The 18,311-nt window shown below is 32.2% G+C and overlaps 2 protein-coding genes across 2 annotated transcripts in view; one reads left to right on the top strand and one right to left on the bottom strand.

Moving 5' to 3' along the window:
• Window positions 1-1,944: 1,944 nt before the first annotated feature.
• On the bottom strand, window positions 1,945-2,598 carry LOC120357751 (secreted RxLR effector protein 161-like). Its single transcript, XM_039449220.1, has one exon. It carries the CDS (start codon window positions 2,596-2,598, stop codon window positions 1,945-1,947), a length of 654 nt encoding a protein of 217 aa, XP_039305154.1.
• A 6,820-nt stretch (window positions 2,599-9,418) lies between these two features.
• Window positions 9,419-18,311, top strand: part of LOC120357934 (insulin-like growth factor-binding protein complex acid labile subunit) — a 603,658-nt gene continuing 594,765 nt past the window's right edge. The window contains exon 1 of the mRNA XM_039449983.1: window positions 9,419-9,948. Coding sequence (XP_039305917.1) covers window positions 9,944-9,948 — 5 coding nt within the window. The 5' untranslated portion in view covers window positions 9,419-9,943. The remainder of the gene's footprint in view (window positions 9,949-18,311) is intronic.

Below are 18,311 nucleotides of genomic sequence, written 5' to 3'. Positions count from 1 at the left end.
TTCAAAGCGGGACATCGCATGTTCTCTGCACATTCATAGAACCTCCTTAGAATAAACATGAATATTCCAAAAGAATATTCATAGACTGTTCAGAAAATATTCCATGCTGCATGGGATCGCTGTTATATAAAATTGCATATTTATGTTATATAACTGCAATGTTCTACAAGAAATTATAACTAACGTGGACGTTACATGTAACGGACACGTTATATTGCGTGTTATTTTCAGGGTTGTTGCATCAATGTTGCTGTTACGTAACTGTGTTTGGTGGGAATATGTTCGAAAGTATATAATATGCTCAAAATGTATGAAAATACTTTTTGAAATATTTGAACGTATTAAGATATAAACTGTTACAAGTTAATAATTAGATTCTCGATACATGTACATTAGGTAAAATAATGGTTAACAAAACAATCCAATTAAAAAGATTGAAAAAGTAAAAATAAATTTATTCTCAAATGTACAAAGAAAATAGTAGTTTAATATAAACGCTTCAACATTACTAATTGTAAATATTTCTCAGCATAAAACAATAATGTTAAAAACCAGAAATTGAGACAGAATTGATGAAAATGATTAAAATCAATAAAAGTGATTAAAATGTGAAATAAATCATCAATAACGTAATATTTATAAAAATTTTTATGAATATTTTTTTATAAATAAAGAATGGTATTTAAGCAAAATTTGTTGCAAATTAATTTTTATAATAAGCTTTGTCAGAAATTTTCTTTATGCACCGGTTCCTTTTTCAATTGCTATTTTTCGACTAATCTTGCTGGACTAGTCATGAGCCTTCATGGATTAAAAAAATTAAAAAATAAGGAAGTAAATAAATTTATTTTAAAATAAAGATATAAAAAGTTAATATCAATGTTTTGACATTACTAAGGCTTCCTAAGCATAAAACAATCTTAAGAATGAAAAATTCAAATAGATTTAATTAATAAAATCAATAAAAGCTAAAAATGCGTATTTTTTAATTTAATATAATAATTACATTAAAATATTTTATTTCAGATTTTGTTATATAATTTTATCAATGTGTTTACCTATCATTATTTTTATTATTGCTATTATATTTACTATTATTACTATATTAATAATTGTATAATTTTGATTCTTTGAAACTTCAAAGTTTAAAGTATCCAAAATTTAAAGCTTTAAAACATCGACCATTAAAGATTTTAATACCGAAGTTTTGAATCTTTGAAATTTCAAACTCAAATGTCGAAACTTTCGAAGCAAATCACCAGTTCTACGTAGTACATATATTTAGTATACCTACCTACTTCATTTATGATATTTTGAACATATTCTAATAATATACGAATCAAAATAATAGTCCATAGATTTTACACAATTATTTTAAGATGTCATTCGTTCAATCATAGATGTTATTCGTTCATTCCGTATGAAAACAGAATATCAATATAATATCATGTAACCATCGTTAGGAATAACTACACCTCCGTGAAGTTGGCACCCGACTTTTACGAAATCAGATTTCAAAGTGTGTTTCTTGTAGGATTTTGTCACTAGATGATTATAATAAACATTATTTTGTTTGTAGTTAAAAAATAAATATGTTATTGGTTTTTAAAAAACAGTAAGAAATTATTTAATAGCTTCAGCACAAATGGCATCCCACTTCTATATAAAATTGTTTGTAGTTGTTTGTAGTATCAAAATTGTAGGGATAGGTTGCGTAGATCGGATGACAGGTTAAATACACGGTTCTATTAGACTAAAAGATCCTCTTTAATGTGAACACGAGAAAGTTACATCATCTAGTAGTGGGCAAGATGGACGTAGTAACGTAGTGTCGTATAGTACATGAGACCATAGATAGGAAAGTCACTACATAGGTAGCCGAAGAGGTCGCTCTCAGCAGAGAGCGGATTGTCGCGAGCGGATTGCAAGTACCAACATCCTCCCTCAATCCGAACGCTGATTATCTGGAATGTTGACTCCAAGTCCTTTTCTGAATTTTTCATGTTTAGCGTACGATAAGGGCTTCGTTAGGACATCTGCGATCATAAGGTCCGTTGGAAGGTATTCCAGTTTGATCGGTTGGCATCTAAGAACCTCTCGAATAAAATGGAACCGGACGTCTATGTGTTTTGACCTTGCGTGATATATTGGATTGTGAGCCAATTTTGCAGCGCTCTGGTTGTCGTTGAACATCTGCACATTTGCGAGGTTCTCCAATCCAAGCTCCTTCAGGAATCCTATGAGATGGATGCCCTCCTTTGCAGCGTCAGTCAGACTCATGTATTCCGCTTCAGTTGACGATAACGCTACTGAGCGCTGTTTGCGGGACTCCCATGAGATAGCCCCATTGCTGAGGATAAAAGCTGATCCTGTGTAAGACTTTCGATCAATGCGATCGTTCGCCCAATCTGCATCTACGTAGGATGAGAGGGGCCTGCCTGTTTTCTGATAGGTTAGGCCATGATTTGATGTACCTTTCAGGTATCGCAGAATTCGCTTGGCCGCGATCCAGTGTTCTTTTTGAAAGCAGTTGTTGTACTGGCTTAGGTAGTTCACGGCGTATGCGATATCCGGGCGAGTGCACACAGCTAAATACATGAGAGCACCTAATAGCTCTCTGAACGGGTATTTGACTTCTTAAGTTGCGGATGTATCTTCGTTGATGCACTGTTCCAATCCTTTTATGGCCATTGGTGTATTTGCAGTCTTACAATCTTCCATGCCGAATCTCTGAAGAACATCCTTGATATAATTGGATTGTGATAATGAGAGTGTGTCTTGATTCTTGTGAATCTCAATTCCCAGGCAGTATTTTGCTGGTCCAATATCCTTGATGTCAAACCTCTTGGAAAGTTCCAGTTTTAGTCTTCGTATTTCCTTCTGGTCAGATGACGCGATGAGTATGTCATCTACATACAGCAGAACCAGTGTGAGATGCTTGGACGATTTGCGAAAGTAAACGCAGGGATCGGCATTTGTCTGTGTCAGACCGATATCGTGGAATGTCTTGTGAATTTTGTCGTGCCATTGCTTGCCTGCTTGCCGTAATCCATAGAGCGCTTTATTTAATTTGCAGACCTTGTTGCTTCCTTTCAAATCGGAGAGCATCACCTTGGCTTTATTTGTTAAATTAATATCGTTCTCCTCCGTGACTATTCGCCTTAACATTTCTTCTAGGAGATCCGGCTTACTCATGTAGATCACGGTATCTATGTCACCGTTCAAATAAGCCGTCGTGACATCAACTTGCTCTATGTGAAGGTTTAATTCCGTTGAAAGCGCCATTAACAGTCTTAGCGAACTCAATCTGGCGACGGGAGCGAATGTATCTTGAAAGTCGATACCGGGTCTTTGTGCAAAGCCTTTAGCCACCACTCTGGCTTTTCGGCGACTGATTGATCCGCATTATATTTGTTTCGTAGCACGGTTCTGCAACCGATAATTTTTGCGTCGGTCGGTTTTTCAACTATCTTCCACGTGTCGTTGATTATCAAACATTTGATTTCGGAATAGATAGCTTCCTTCCATTCGTTTTGATGTGCGCCGGTTAGTGCGTCTTTAAGCGAGATTTCGGATGCGTTCATGGCATACTGAGCATCGTACCATATTTCGTCATCTTCCGAAATGGAAATATCAGCAGCGTCGTTAACAGGTACCATATGATACATCTTGGGAGGTCGACCTGGTTTTCCAGTAAGGATTCTTCGCGGTCTTCCTGGTCCACGCTTCATATACGTTTCGATGGGTGCGATTTCTTCATCAACGTCTTCGTCATCTTGGGCCACTTCACGATCCTGTGATCGATTTGGACCTACTGCGGCTTCTCTGGAATGTGACTCATCAGTATCTAGTAACAGAAATCTGCCATTTTTAGTATGGCTGGTTAATATATCTTCATCTTGATTGTTTTTTTTAATTTGATGTAGAAATTTGATGTCTCTTGTAACGACAATCTTCTTCTGGGATGGTACCCATACTCTGTAGCCCTTGGAAGTTTCGGAGTATCCAACGAAGGTCCCTTGAGTGCCTCTCGGATCCAGCTTTCCTTTGTGTGGAGATTTATTCAGTATGTATACCTTTTCCCCAAAAACAGCGAAGTATCCTAGAGAAGGCTTCTTCTTGTGCCATTTTTCGTACGGGGTCTCACCATCCAAGCTTTTGGTGATACATCTATTCTTAATGTAATTGGCAGTATTAACTGCTTCAGCCCGGAAGGAAGTTGGAAGTCCACTTTGTATCATCAAACATCTCGCAGTCTCAATCAATGTGCGATTTCGTCGTTCGGCCACGCCATTTTGTTGTGGTGTGTACACCGTAGTCAGTCGACGACGTATCCCGGACTTTGTTAGAATAGCGTTCATTTCCGAGTTACAAAACTCTTTGCCGTTATCTGATTGAATCGCCTTGATTTTTTTTCCGGTATGATTTTCTACTCTGCACTTGTATTCCAGGAACTTAGTTGCAACTTCATCCTTGCCTCTTAGAAAGAATACCTCGCACCATCGGGTATGGTCATCTATAAAAGTCAGCAAGTAGAGTGCGCCTCCATTGGATTTCGTGCGCATCGGACCGCATACATCTGTATGAATAATATCTAATACATTTGCTGCTCGATTATGATTCGTGGGAAAGGGTAACCTTGACATTTTTCCGGCTAAACAAGTTTCACAAGGTTTTAGTTTATGAGATATTTTGAACTTTAATCCTGATACCTTTTCGTTTTTCATCATCATATTTAAATCGTGATAGTTTAAGTGACCTAGCTTTTCGTGCCAAATTTCTGCATCCGTCTTTTCAGGTTCAGCTGCTCCGCAAATCTCTTCATTTTCTTCACGTAACAGGAAAAGGTCGCCTTTTCGATCTGCGATGAGAGAAGTTCTGCCTTTTGGATCCTTGATTACAGCACCGTCCTTTTTGAATATCACAGTGTGATTTTTGTCGACTATCTTCGATACTGACAGGAGATTTGTTCTAAGATCTGGCACATAAAGTGCGTTTTCAAGCTTTATTGTTTTATCAGCTTGTCCATTTGAAACGGAGATCCTTACATCTCCTTTTGCGGCCGCCCTCGCCGTAGCGTTGCTTGCCAGCTTGATTTTACCTTCAATATCCTGTGTGTTGATGAAAGATGACATGTTGTTGCACAGGTGGGAGGTACTACCGGAATCCAGGCACCAAATACCAATATCGCCTTGAGTATCTACTTGAAAAGCTGTGAACGATGATTCCTCTGTAAGTGCGACGTTTTCATTTTTTGTATTTTTGGAGTAGCAATTGGATGCCTTATGGCCGAATTTATTACATTTGTTGCATCTGTATCTCGTTCGTTGAGTAGGTTCTTGCTTGGTTTTGTCTGATGGTTTTGAACTCGCATTGCGTTTGGAGGTACTCACAGGTTTGTTGTATTGCTTCGCTATCAAGGCGTTGGAAACATTCTCCGCAGTCTATTGTTTCTTTGAGTCGTATTCCTCTATGATTTTTACTCGTAATGACTCCGCATCCGGAAGCTGATCACGCGATTCTATGGCGCACCTGAAATTTTCAAAATTATTTGGTAGACTGTATAGCAGCATAATAGTGAGAAGGTCGCCATTAATTTCAATTTCCATCGCTTGGAGCTTGTCTACGATGTCATAGAAAGTCATTACATGAGTACGTACGTCATCGCCTTCTTGCATCTTACTTTGAATCAGCTGTTTTAATAATGCAGCTTTGCGGGCAGGGCCTTTTGAAACGTACACGGACTCTAATTTTTCCCATATCTCCTTGGATGTCGTATAATTTCGAGTGTGTTTTAACTCTGAAGGACTGATGCATAGGATTAGATCCGATTTAGCTTTACGATCTTCCGCGATCCATTTCTGGTATGCGACTTGCGAACTAGCTTCGTCGGTGACGGTAGGTTTCGGCTTTTCACCGGAAACGTATTGCCATGTGTCGTTTTTAACTAGCAATGCTTCGACTTGTATTCGTCACGTGTCGTAATTATCCTTTGACAACGTTTCTATGCGCGTAGAGTTAACGACATTTGTGGCGGACATCTTGCTCGCGTTGGCGTATCCCGGCGTTTACTTCGAGTCTCGACGATTTACGTAATGACACGTGTGAGGTTAGGAGCGTCGTCTCGACACGAGAGAGATAGAGATGCAAGATTCGTTCGCGCCCGTTTTATATATTTATTAGTCGTGATGCACTCGACGATTATATTTATCCGAGTCTCGGTTTTTCGGCGATTGCTGTTCGTGCTCGAGAAACGGTTGTTACCTGTCTCGCTTCCTTGCACTGAGCGCGTCGTCCGTTGTAGAGATCTCGCTATTGCTCGTGTTTCGTATCTAACCTTTTAGATTTTTGCCTCCTGGGCCCATAACCATTTGTAGGGATAGGTTGCGTAGATCGGATGACAGGTTAAATACACGGTTCTATTAGACTAAAAGATCCTCTTTAATGTGAACACGAGAAAGTTACATTATCTAGTGGGCAAGATGGACGTAGTGACGTAGTGTCGTATAGTACACGAGACCATAGATAGGAAAGTTACTACATAGGTAGCCGAAGAGGTCGCTCTCAGCAGAGAGCGGATTGTCGCGAGCGGATTGCAAGTACCAACAAAAATTTTTGTTTGTAGTTAAAAAATATATTTATAATTAACTTTTAAATAACAACTGGGTATTAAATAACAACTGGGTATTACAATAAAAAAGAAAAATTACATCATATCGTCATTAAAAATCGTTCGTAGTTGTTTGTAGTTCAAGAATTTTTTTTATAATTTAAAAATAAGTATATTATTGATTTTTAAAAAAACATTTAACGATTAATTTTTAACTGCAACACAAATGTCATCACAATTTCTGTTTTTAAGCATGCCTACTTTTAACCTACAAAAAAATTCTTGAATTGCAAACAATTTCTACAAACAATTTTATATAAAAGTATAATACCATTTGAGCTATTGTTATATAATAATTTATAATTTAATTGGTTTAAAGAAATCAAAAACGTACTTATTTTTAAACTACAAACAAAAATTCTTAAACTACAAACAACTACAAACGATTTCAGATTGAAATTTGATGCCATTTGAACTGTAACTATTAAATAATTTCTTACTGTTTTTTAAAAACCGATAACATACTTATTTTTCAACTGCAAACAAAAATTCTTGAACTAGGTACAATCAACTATAAACAAAAACTCTTTCACTACAAACAACTACAAACGATTTTTAATGACAATATGATATAATTTTTTTTTATTGTATTTTAATATCCAGCTGTTATTTAATAGTCAATTACAAACATATTTAGCTACAAACAAAAATTTTGATACTAGAGGAGAAAAGGGTATTATGGCTGTCGACAATATGGTTACCCCTATTATCTTCGTTATTAGATGACGTATTCTAACAATTGCTTATGGAGTTATTCATTTAGTAGCTCGCCGTTTTTTAGTGATGTTAATATGACAATACATAATAAGTGACAATTGTTATAAGGCATTTTTACTTTTGAGCACTTCTAAACTTTTTCAGGGTTTACCTTTAACCTTTAATTACTCATACTTTCTCATTACTCTTAAACTTGAGTGTATTATCAAACGAATGTACATACACTTGAGTGTTTTTTTTATTATTTACCTTTTCATTTAGCTATACACATTTTGAGTTATACAAAGTTAAAACAATAACAAGGAATTTCATTAATATGGCCTTTTAAGCGAAATTTTTATATTGAAATATTTCTTTGATCAATTGATCGTCATTCTAGAGAGCGGTGTTTAGAAACATTAAAAACATTATTTTATGCTTGTTGTTTAATGTTAAACAGGGATAAAATGATATTTCTAACTAAATTTCTAACTAAATTTGGTATTTTTAAAGTTACTGAACGCATGAAAATTCTATATTAGGAAAATTCTAAACAATGGAAAATTAAAAATACATAATTTTGTAACAAGATACTGTATTTCTTCTAAACTAAACTTTTTTAAATTATTCTTATAGATAGCCATATTACAACTACTTTTTTTCTGCCATCAATTATGCAGAGCATTAGATTTTTATAAATTACGTCCTAAATAATAAATATCTCATTATTTTGAGCCTAGAATCTGTCAAACAACACTTTGACGAATGTAATCGTTCAAGTTTCAATAGAAAATATTAATTATAAACAAAATGATTTAATAAAATGAAAATGGGTGCCATATTACCCTCTTCTTCTCTACAAACAACTACAAACAATTTTATGTAGAAGTGTGATGCCATTTGTGCTGTAGTTATAAAATAATTCCCAACTGTTTTTTAAAAATTGATAACGTTCTTATTTTTAAACTATAAACAAAAATAATTCTTGAACTACAAACAACTACAAGCGATTTCAGATTGAAATCTGATGCCATTTGAGCTGTAGCTATTAAATAAGTTCTTACTGTTTTTTTAAAAACCGATAGCATATTTATTTTTCAACTGCAAACAAAAATTCTTAAACTACAATTAACTACAAACAAAAACTCTTATACTACAAACAATTACAAACAATTTCGGATTGAAAATCGATGCCATTTGAACTGTAGCTATTAAATAAGTTTTTACTGTTTTTTAAAAACAGATAACATATTTATTTTTCAACTGCAAACAAGAATTCTCGAATTACAATCAACTACAAACAAAAACTCTTATACTACAAACAGCTACAAACGATTTTTAATGACGATATGATGTAATTTTTTTTATTGTAATTTAATACCCAGCTGTTATTTAAAAGTCAATTATAAACATATTTTTTAACTACAAACAAAAATTTTGATACTACAAGCAACTACAAACAGTTTTATATAGAAATGTGATGCTATTTGTGCTGTAGTTATAAAATAATTCCCAACTGTTTTTTTAAAAATTGATAACGTTCTTATTTTTAAACTATAAACAGAAATTCTTGAACTACAAACAACTACAAACGATTTCAGATTGAAATCTAATGCCATTTGAGCTGTTGCTATTAAATAATTTCTTACTGTTTTTTAAAAACCGATAACATATTTATTTTTTAACTACAAACAAAATAATGTTTACTACCATCATCTACAGACAAAATCCTACAAGAAACACACTTTGAAATCTGATTTCGTAAAAGTCGGGTGCCAACTTCACGGAAATAATAATTACCTGAATCACATTAATATGATGCGCATTAAAAATTAAGTAACATATCGTTTACATAGCAAAAACAGCAATTTTTCAAAAAAACCAGAATTTTTCTGATCTTTTTCCAGCGTCTTAATAAATATATTTTTTATGATTTTTTTAAAACTGTGGTTTATTCTGTGTTTGTGTGCTATATGGGATTTAGACATTTTTTATAGGTATTTATATCTTTGAATGAAATTCACATAATCTTACACAGTGTAGAGAGTGCGACTGTTGTTCGTGCGAGTTAATTTACGATCTCCGTTATGTCAAGATCCGTAAACCTTGGAGAAGGGTACGGCGCATACCTCTTCTCTTTCACTCGACCATTACGATTTTCCATCGCTCCTATAGAGAAAGGCCAGTATGCGACCGACACTCGACGTGATTTCATGTGCACATTCCAATTTTGATATAATATTTTTTCTGATATAAGGAAGAGAAAAAACGCTAAAGTACTACATTCCGTTTGTTGAAAATCGTCATTGGATTATCCTATTTAAAAAAGTGCAAAAAGTCACCTCTTTGAACAATTTGTGAAAGAATTCAATGACGAATGCACCGTAACTTATATCTCTATTTTCTTTTTTCTTTCTATTTTAGTCTTTTCTATTTTCCTCTGTGCGTATCTTTGTGTATGTCTATGTAGACAATAATGTTATCTGATTAGAGGTGAAGTGAATCGACGTTACTTGAAGATCGTAATACATTCACTGCTAGCATCCGTGTTTTAATTATTACGTGAAAGACGCGATCATGGTGTAAGTCAAATATTTCTTTTTTACGCAAAAATATATTATATATTGTAAGTATATTGTAAAAATATCTTTAAAAAATTATCAGAAATTGGTGCGGTTAAATAGCAAATTTTCTACTGGAAAAGTAAAACAAAACATTCATTTTTGATAGAAGAGCATCTGTCTATAGGAAATTTCGAAGCTTGAAAAAGAAAGCATCGGTTCTCTCGTTGATCACAATCAGTGACTCATTAGCCTATTTTGTGCCTATGAGCTGAAATATTTCGAGCATCTTTTCACATGATTTGAAAATAAAATTATTTCAGAAATTATTAATAAATTATAAAAATTGCTAAAATTATTATTATTTACATATTTTAAAACCTTAATTTCGTATCACGTGCTTATTAAAATTTTACAAAATTTTATAATTTAGAATTTTAATTTTCTCCATATCTTGTTTTAGGAAATTTTTAATTTGTCCAATTTAATTTTTTAGATATAAAATTTTGTTTCTTTTTTATTTTTTAAGGTATTTTTCAACTGCTAAAACTTCTTTGTAAAATTTATTATCTCTAAAAATTTATTGTTTTCTAATGTTTTTTATAACCCATTCAACCGATATTAATGTCTTAATACGATTTTAAACACTCTTTATCGAAATGCATTATTTGGCGAAAAATTTTAGACTTCTTCAAGAAAAAATCAATGTTTAATTTAACGTTGAATAAAAATGCAAATAATTATTTTATATAGAGAGTTTAAATTAATAAATGTCAAAATGCTTACATTTATTATTAAATAGAATTGTATTGTCACATAGTAAATATTTTTAAAACGTAACAGTTAACAAAAAAGTTAACAAAAAAATTATATAGTTTGAAAGAAGGAAAATAATAGTAAAAGCAAACAAAAGAATCGATTTTCAAGATTTATACAGAAGTTTTATTTTTTTTAATGGATAAAATTTGTATGATTTTTTAACATGATTTGTTTAGTTATTTTGCATACACATAACAGTATTAAAGCAAAACTAAAAATTAACAGTTTACTACATACTTTATGTTATTCTTATTTAGGCAAAATTAATTGTTTTATTTTCAATATAATCCATTGTTTTATATAATAAAATTTTTTCTAGAAATTAAGTATTTGTAAATATTTATATGAACTTTTTTTTAACACTTTAAACACATTCAATCCGGAAAATTATGTTAAAACATTTTCCGTTCTGGTACATAACTTTGAGAAACCATAACTTTGGTCTCAATGAACATATTTCGAAAAATTTTTTTTTATGAAGGTTCACTTTCTCAGAAATGTGGTTGCATAATTGGCATTGTTGAAAAATGTTTTATTGTAAACTCCTAAGGAAAAAAACTATTAAGCAAAAACGAAAAATTGTTCAAAAATTCACTTTTTTTTAAATAAAACTTTTGCAACATAAAACTTTTAAAAAGTTTACAATACGACGTTTTAATGCTAAAGAGACACAGCTTCAAAAAAAATTGTACCATTGTTATTTCTTTTAAAAATATATTTATGTAATAAGAAGTATGAGATACTTTATGGTTAACTCGAGGTATCTAAAATTGAAAATTCATGTGTTTCATAATATATGTTATTACTCTGTTAGAGAAGCATATTTGACATACTTTTGCTGTGAGTCTTAATACTCGCATACGCGCGAGCGTACATACGCACGCATGCACACACACGTACACACATGTACTCAAAATGCGAATAAGGTCCCAAAATTCGCGTATTTATAGTACAAAACATAATACTTTACGCTAAAAGACACTTTTCCTTTTAGCAAAATTGCATAGGATTGACAGTTTTTGCGATAAAGCTGGTTAAAGTTAATGAATAAGCGCTCTTGCCTATGTGGCATTCAGGGCCGGCGCGTGCTCTTCACTCAATTTTTCCTAGTCTTTAGCTAGTATTTATAAATAACGTCTTAAGATGTTAATACTGTTATTATTAACGGATAATGGCATAAATTCACGGCATTTTAAGACCGTACATAAAAGTCTTAAATATAAGAATTAATTATATTATAAATATTGGGCTTCTATCTTTTGTCTTCCATATTGTGTTATTTAAAATATGAAAAGTTAATAAATAATAAGAAGTAAATATTAATTTCATTTCTTACGTAATAAATAAATAAAAAAAATTGTCTAATTCTATAGATCCATATTAAAATGGAAATAAATGTATAAATAGTAAGATACTTTTTGCGAGCCGAATGTTCTATAATTATAAATATTTCACAGATGCGTGGAATGATAGTTAAATAGTATCAACAAATAAGTAATTTAAATAGTATCACTAAGTCAAAAGAATGGTTTACCAATTAAGTATGTATATAATCCTCAAATGATGGAAAATTGCTCTATTGCGTAACAGTTATTAAAAATAACAAAAAATATTTAAGATATTGAAAAACTATTTTTTTTACTTTTTTATAACTAAAAATACAAAGAATACTTGTTCAAATATATTAATTTTTTTAATGTTATAATAATTACGTAAATATTTAAAATTTTAGTATCGCTTATATTGGTTGCCTTAAAATTTATCATACATCTTTTAAACTTTTATCTAATTATAAGTATCAGCAGAAATTAAAAATAAAATATAATTTTAGCTCTGCATATGAGCATACGCAGAATCGAAATATTAAATAAGTCAATAAAGAGCAAAAATATATTAAATATTTAAAGTGTGTTGTAGTTATAGATGAAGCAAAAAGTACAGTCACAAAATAAAAATATTATGAAGACACAATTGAAAGAAAGTACAAAAATAAAAATAGATACAATTAATCTTTTAGGTAAAGTTTATATACACTTTAGTATTGTTTTGTATTTTACAAAAGTTTTTAGTGTCATTAAAAATAATAAAGTAATTATGGAATCTAAAGCAATACGAAAAATATATTGTATTTGTAAAAAAAGATACAACAATGCAAGAAAACACAAGCAAAATATTGGACACAGAAACACCGATGTTATCATCAATTGGAACACAAACAATAATAGCATCATCTTCAAAAGGAATACCAACATCACTATCGTTATCTGCAAATTCTCCAATGAAGGTTAATCTTTATCAAAAAATACAAAAGTATAAAAAGCAAATAACTGCTTTGGAATTAACACATAATGAGAAAGATAATTAACACATAATAAGAAAGAAGACATGAGTATATTATTCGATCAGCTAGATAAATTCTATCCAAAGAAAATAGCATATTTTTTAAAACAATAAGCACGTTTATTGCGAAAAAAGGTAAAAGGTAGAAAATATAGTGCTGCATTTAAGCAATATTGTTTATCCTTGTATTTTTTTAATTAAAAGACATACAAAGATTTAATAAATAAAGGATTTTGTTTATCTAGTTGTAGTACACTAAAGCGATTTACTAGGCACTGTTACATAAATGCAGGATTACAAGATAATATATTTGAAAATTAAAGTTGAAACATTCCAAAACATTAACAAATATTGTGTTATTTGTATTGACAAAATGTCTTTAAAGACACATTTATTTTATAACATATCGAGAGACAGAGTAATAGGTTTGAAAGATATGGGATACTTAAATTTTAAAAATTCCACCTTGTTACCTGCTCGTAATGTAGCAGTTATGATGGCGAAAGGTGTTTTTCAGTCATAGAAACAACCTCTTTGTTATTTTTTTTACACTCTACAATGAAAGCATTAGATTTAGTAAAAATAATTAAAGAAGCAATATGGAAATTAAAAGGTATTTGTATGGTCAGAGTGATGAATTGTCGTCACGCTGTGGTTTCGTATGTAAGGTCTTTATTGCGATACTTTTGTGCAATCCACAACAACGCCTTGGAGCCGTAGCCCTGAGTCATACGGATTGCGATACACAGAATTTTGTTGATATTCTTATACACTGAGTCGAGTTATTGCACAGTTAATAATTCGTATTGCTATGTACGGAATGATGATAATTCGTAATGCTATGTACGGAATGATGATAATTCGTAATGCTATGTACGGAATGATGATCTTGTCTCCAACGTGAGAAATCAATTGATCGCTCGTTTGTTCGAGCAGCCGAATGTATACTCTTCCGTAGTTCACGTCTCCCCTCCGCTTGGTCATCCACGAATAGTGAGCGGCGGGTCCCTCCGCAAGTCTCAGTGGCGGGATGGTAGGGCATCGATGCGCGCGTGTGTGGGAACGCAAGAGTGTATGTGCCTGTGCGTGAGCTGGACTTGTTCGATCATGTACGAACTCGTGCCGTGCACAGCCTTACGCGTATAGAACTTATGCTACAATCCAGTATTAATTTAACAGTAGTTGCTTTTATTTCAGATATGGAACCTAATTTTTATCTATTATACAGGGTGAGTCAGAAAGACCACTTGTCCTTTCTCAGGCATATTCGTAATCGAATTCTGAGACGATTTTTCCTTTGGCAAAAATTTATCTGGAGCTTAGTTTTTGAATTATAGAAAGAAATAGTTAGCGTGTGACGGGTCGGATACAAGAGGTAGGCAGGGGCGGCGCAACTCAGCGTTCCGCGCGGCGCGGCGGCGCCCCTGCCTAGCTCTTGTATCCGACCCGTCACACGCTATTTTTCTTTACAACTCAAAAACTAAACTCCAGATAAATTTTTGCCAAAGGAAAAATCGTTTCCGTGAGGCTTGCCATTGCACTTAGATAACACAATAGTACACGGACAACACATTCACATTAAAATTTTCTCTCTCTCTCTCTCTCTCTCGCTTTAATTATGCTATCTTTAACTTGAAAATAATCTTCTAATAATTGTAATAAAAGAAATGACAGAACTTTTTATAGAAATAAAGAACAGAGTAATTACATGAAGCCTACAAGAATATTTGCATGTAGGATTTTAAAAAACAATCAAAATACTTTTTTTTATAAGAAACGCGACTGTACTCGACATTTAGATAATTAAGAACACATGAAGTAAAACAAAGTTAATCACGATTTAAGAGTACAAATTACTATTGCGTTGTAGAGCTACAATTTCAATCTCTGGCTTCTTGAGAGAAAAACGGATAAATAATTTTAAGTTGTATCTATCATTATTCAAAACAGGAGTGTATTATAATAAATGTATGCTCGCGAATATAAAATTTAATACAAATGGAATTACTTAAATATTATTTTCCAATTAAAAATAGCATATTTAAAATGCATGAGAAGAGAAGGAAGGAGAGGGGGAGAGAGAGAGAGAGAGAGAGGAGAGCGGGGGGGGGCGCGTTCGAACAAGTTTAAGCATGTTTACTCACGAATCCATCCTGTACGGCGATCAGCTTATTGTTTCCACGATGCGACAGTTCCACTTGAATCGAAATTTGTCCTTGAAGAGAAATTTATCTCTCAGAGTTATTTCACATTTTATCACTTTTACTCTATTTGCTCACTTGATCGATTAACGACGAACAACGAACAACGAACGATCGATCGATTTTATTTATCACTACGAATCACTACGAATTAACCGCTACTAATCATTCGACGCGTTAAAACACGTTACTCGAAGAAACACGTGTTTACGTTACGAGCACACAACACGTGTTTACTCGACGATAGCAAGCAGTCGACTGGATGTTATGATGCGGTAACAGTGGTACCATAAGTAAAAACGCGGCAAAATTAAAATATTGAATATTACTATACGACTTACATATTATAATAAAAAATAAAAAATAAAATATTTAGAAAAAATTGATTTTGATAAAATCAATTCTTAAATATTTTGAATAAATAATAATTATCTTGATAAAGTCATTAATCATAAATTTTCAATAAATAATAATAAACATGCATTTGCAATATTTTTCTAATAAATTGCAAATGCATGTTTATCATTATTTATTGAAAATTATATGATTAATGACTTTATCAAGATAATTATTATTTATTCAAAATATTTAAGAATTGATTTTACCAAAATCAATTTTTTCTAAATATTTTATTTTTTATTTTTTATTATTTATAAAATGTAAGTCGTATAGTAATATTCAATATTTTAATTTTGCCGCGTTTTTACTTATGGCACCACTGTTACCGCATCATAACATGAAGTCGACTGCTTGCTATCGTCGAGTAAACACGTGTTGTGTGCTCGTAACGTAAACACGTGTTTCTTCGAGTAACGTGTTTTAACGCGTCGAATGATTAGTAGCGGTTAATTCGTAGTGATTCGTAGTGATAAATAAAATCGATCGATCGTTCGTTGTTCGTTGTTCGTCGTTAATCGATCAAGTGAGCAAATAGAGTAAAAGTGATAAAATGTGAAATAACTCTGAGAGATAAATTTCTCTTCAAGGACAAATTTCGATTCAAGTGGAACTGTCGCATCGTGGAAACAATAAGCTGATCGCCGTACAGGATGGATTCGTGAGTAAACATGCTTAAACTTGTTCGAACGCGCCCCCCCCGCTCTCTCACTCTCTCTCTCTCTCTCCCCCTCTCCTTCCTTCTCTTCTCATGCATTTTAAATATGCTATTTTTAATTGGAAAATAATGTTTAAGTAATTCCATTTGTATTAAATTTTATATTCGCGAGCATACATTTATTATAATACACTCCTGTTTTGAATAATGATAGATACAACTTAAAATTATTTATCCGTTTTTCTCTCAAGAAGCCAGAGATTGAAATTGTAGCTCTACAACGCAATAGTAATTTGTACTCTTAAATCGTGATTAACTTTGTTTTACTTCATGTGTTCTTAATTATCTAAATGTCGAGTACAGTCGCGTTTCTTATAAAAAAAAGTATTTTGATTGTTTTTTAAAATCCTACATGCAAATATTCTTGTAGCTTCATGTAATTACTCTGTTCTTTATTTCTATAAAAAGTTCTGTCATTTCTTTTATTACAATTATTAGAAGATTATTTTCAAGTTAAAGATAGCATAATTAAAGCGAGAGAGAGAGAGAGAGAGAGAGAAAATTTTAATGTGAATGTGTTGTCCGTGTACTATTGTGTTATCTAAGTGCAATGGCAAGCCTCACGGAAACGATTTTTCCTTTGGCAAAAATTTATCTGGAGTTTAGTTTTTGAGTTGTAAAGAAAAGTAGCGTGTGACGGGTCGGATACAAGAGCTAGGCAGGGGCGCCGCCGCGCCGCGCGGAACGCTGAGTTGCGCCGCTCCTGCCTACCTCTTGTATCCGACCCGTCACACGCTAACTATTTCTTTCTATAATTCAAAAACTAAGCTCCAGATAAATTTTTGCCAAAGGAAAAATCGTCTCAGAATTCGATTACGAATATGCCTGAGAAAGGACAAGTGGTCTTTCTGACTCACCCTGTATAAGCTGCTAAATATAAATATGAATCAACCATATTTCAAAGTTAATAAAAAAAAAAAAATATTTTATATTTTTGATCCCCCACCTAATGAAAGCAACTAAAAATAATTTATAGCAACATATTTTTGTATTTAATGATAAATTGACGTCTTGGAAATATATAGAAGAATATTATGAACTTGATAAAAAAGTTGAATTTAGATTATCTCCGAAGTTAACAGATGTGTATATAAATTCTAATAACTTTCAAAAAATGAATGTTAAAATTGCAACACAAGTATTAAGCAAATCTGTTATGAGCAGCTGGTATGAAAGTACAAATTGCATTAAATGTATTATCTAAGAAAGCTATATTTATTATAGAAGTCATAGAAAAATTGAATACATTATTTGTTATTGTCAATTTTTCCACACTTCATAGTAGTGATGCGAATAAAACAGCATTTACAAATTCATATAAACAAGTTACATTTCTTAATAAAATAAAAGAATTTTTTCAATTTGTGAAAGTATTAAACAAAGATGGTAAAGACGTAACCAGTACGATTAAATCACTAAAATGGTGGACGATTTCAATTAATGCGATACTTTAGATTTGGATACATTTACAATAGTCTTTACCTCTTCAATATTTGATAACTAGAAGGTTTAATCAAGACGCTTTAGAAAACTTTTTGGATGTGTACGCAATCAAAGCGGAAATTTGTTTAACCCTACACCCATTCAATTTTATAATGCTTTTAAGAAGTTATTTTCTGTTGATTATGATAAAATAGATACAGAAATTCTGCAGCTGATGCAGATTGTATATTACTTAGATGTAAGGACTATGAGAAAACAAAACATGTGATATTTCAAACTTCACCAAAGACAAGTATTAATTTAGACATTGACAATTACGATTACGTAATATGCCACTTACGGAAAAAAAATGTATTTACTTATATTTGCGGATACCTACTGCGTCGTGCTTTTGTTAAACATTATTGTGATGCATTATTAGCACAAAAAGACTGTGAAATAGAATTATTGAGTTTATATTCTTTTTT

The sequence above is a fragment of the Solenopsis invicta genome, chromosome 5 (genome assembly GCF_016802725.1).
Source record: "Solenopsis invicta isolate M01_SB chromosome 5, UNIL_Sinv_3.0, whole genome shotgun sequence".
Taxonomy (NCBI): domain Eukaryota; kingdom Metazoa; phylum Arthropoda; class Insecta; order Hymenoptera; family Formicidae; genus Solenopsis; species Solenopsis invicta.
This window is presented reverse-complemented; position numbering and strand designations above follow the sequence as displayed.

Excerpts from the sequence above, each read along its gene's own strand:
- LOC120357751 (XM_039449220.1), bottom strand. The coding sequence starts at position 2,598 with ATGTATTTAGCTGTGTGCACTCGCCCGGATATCGCATACGCCGTGAAC.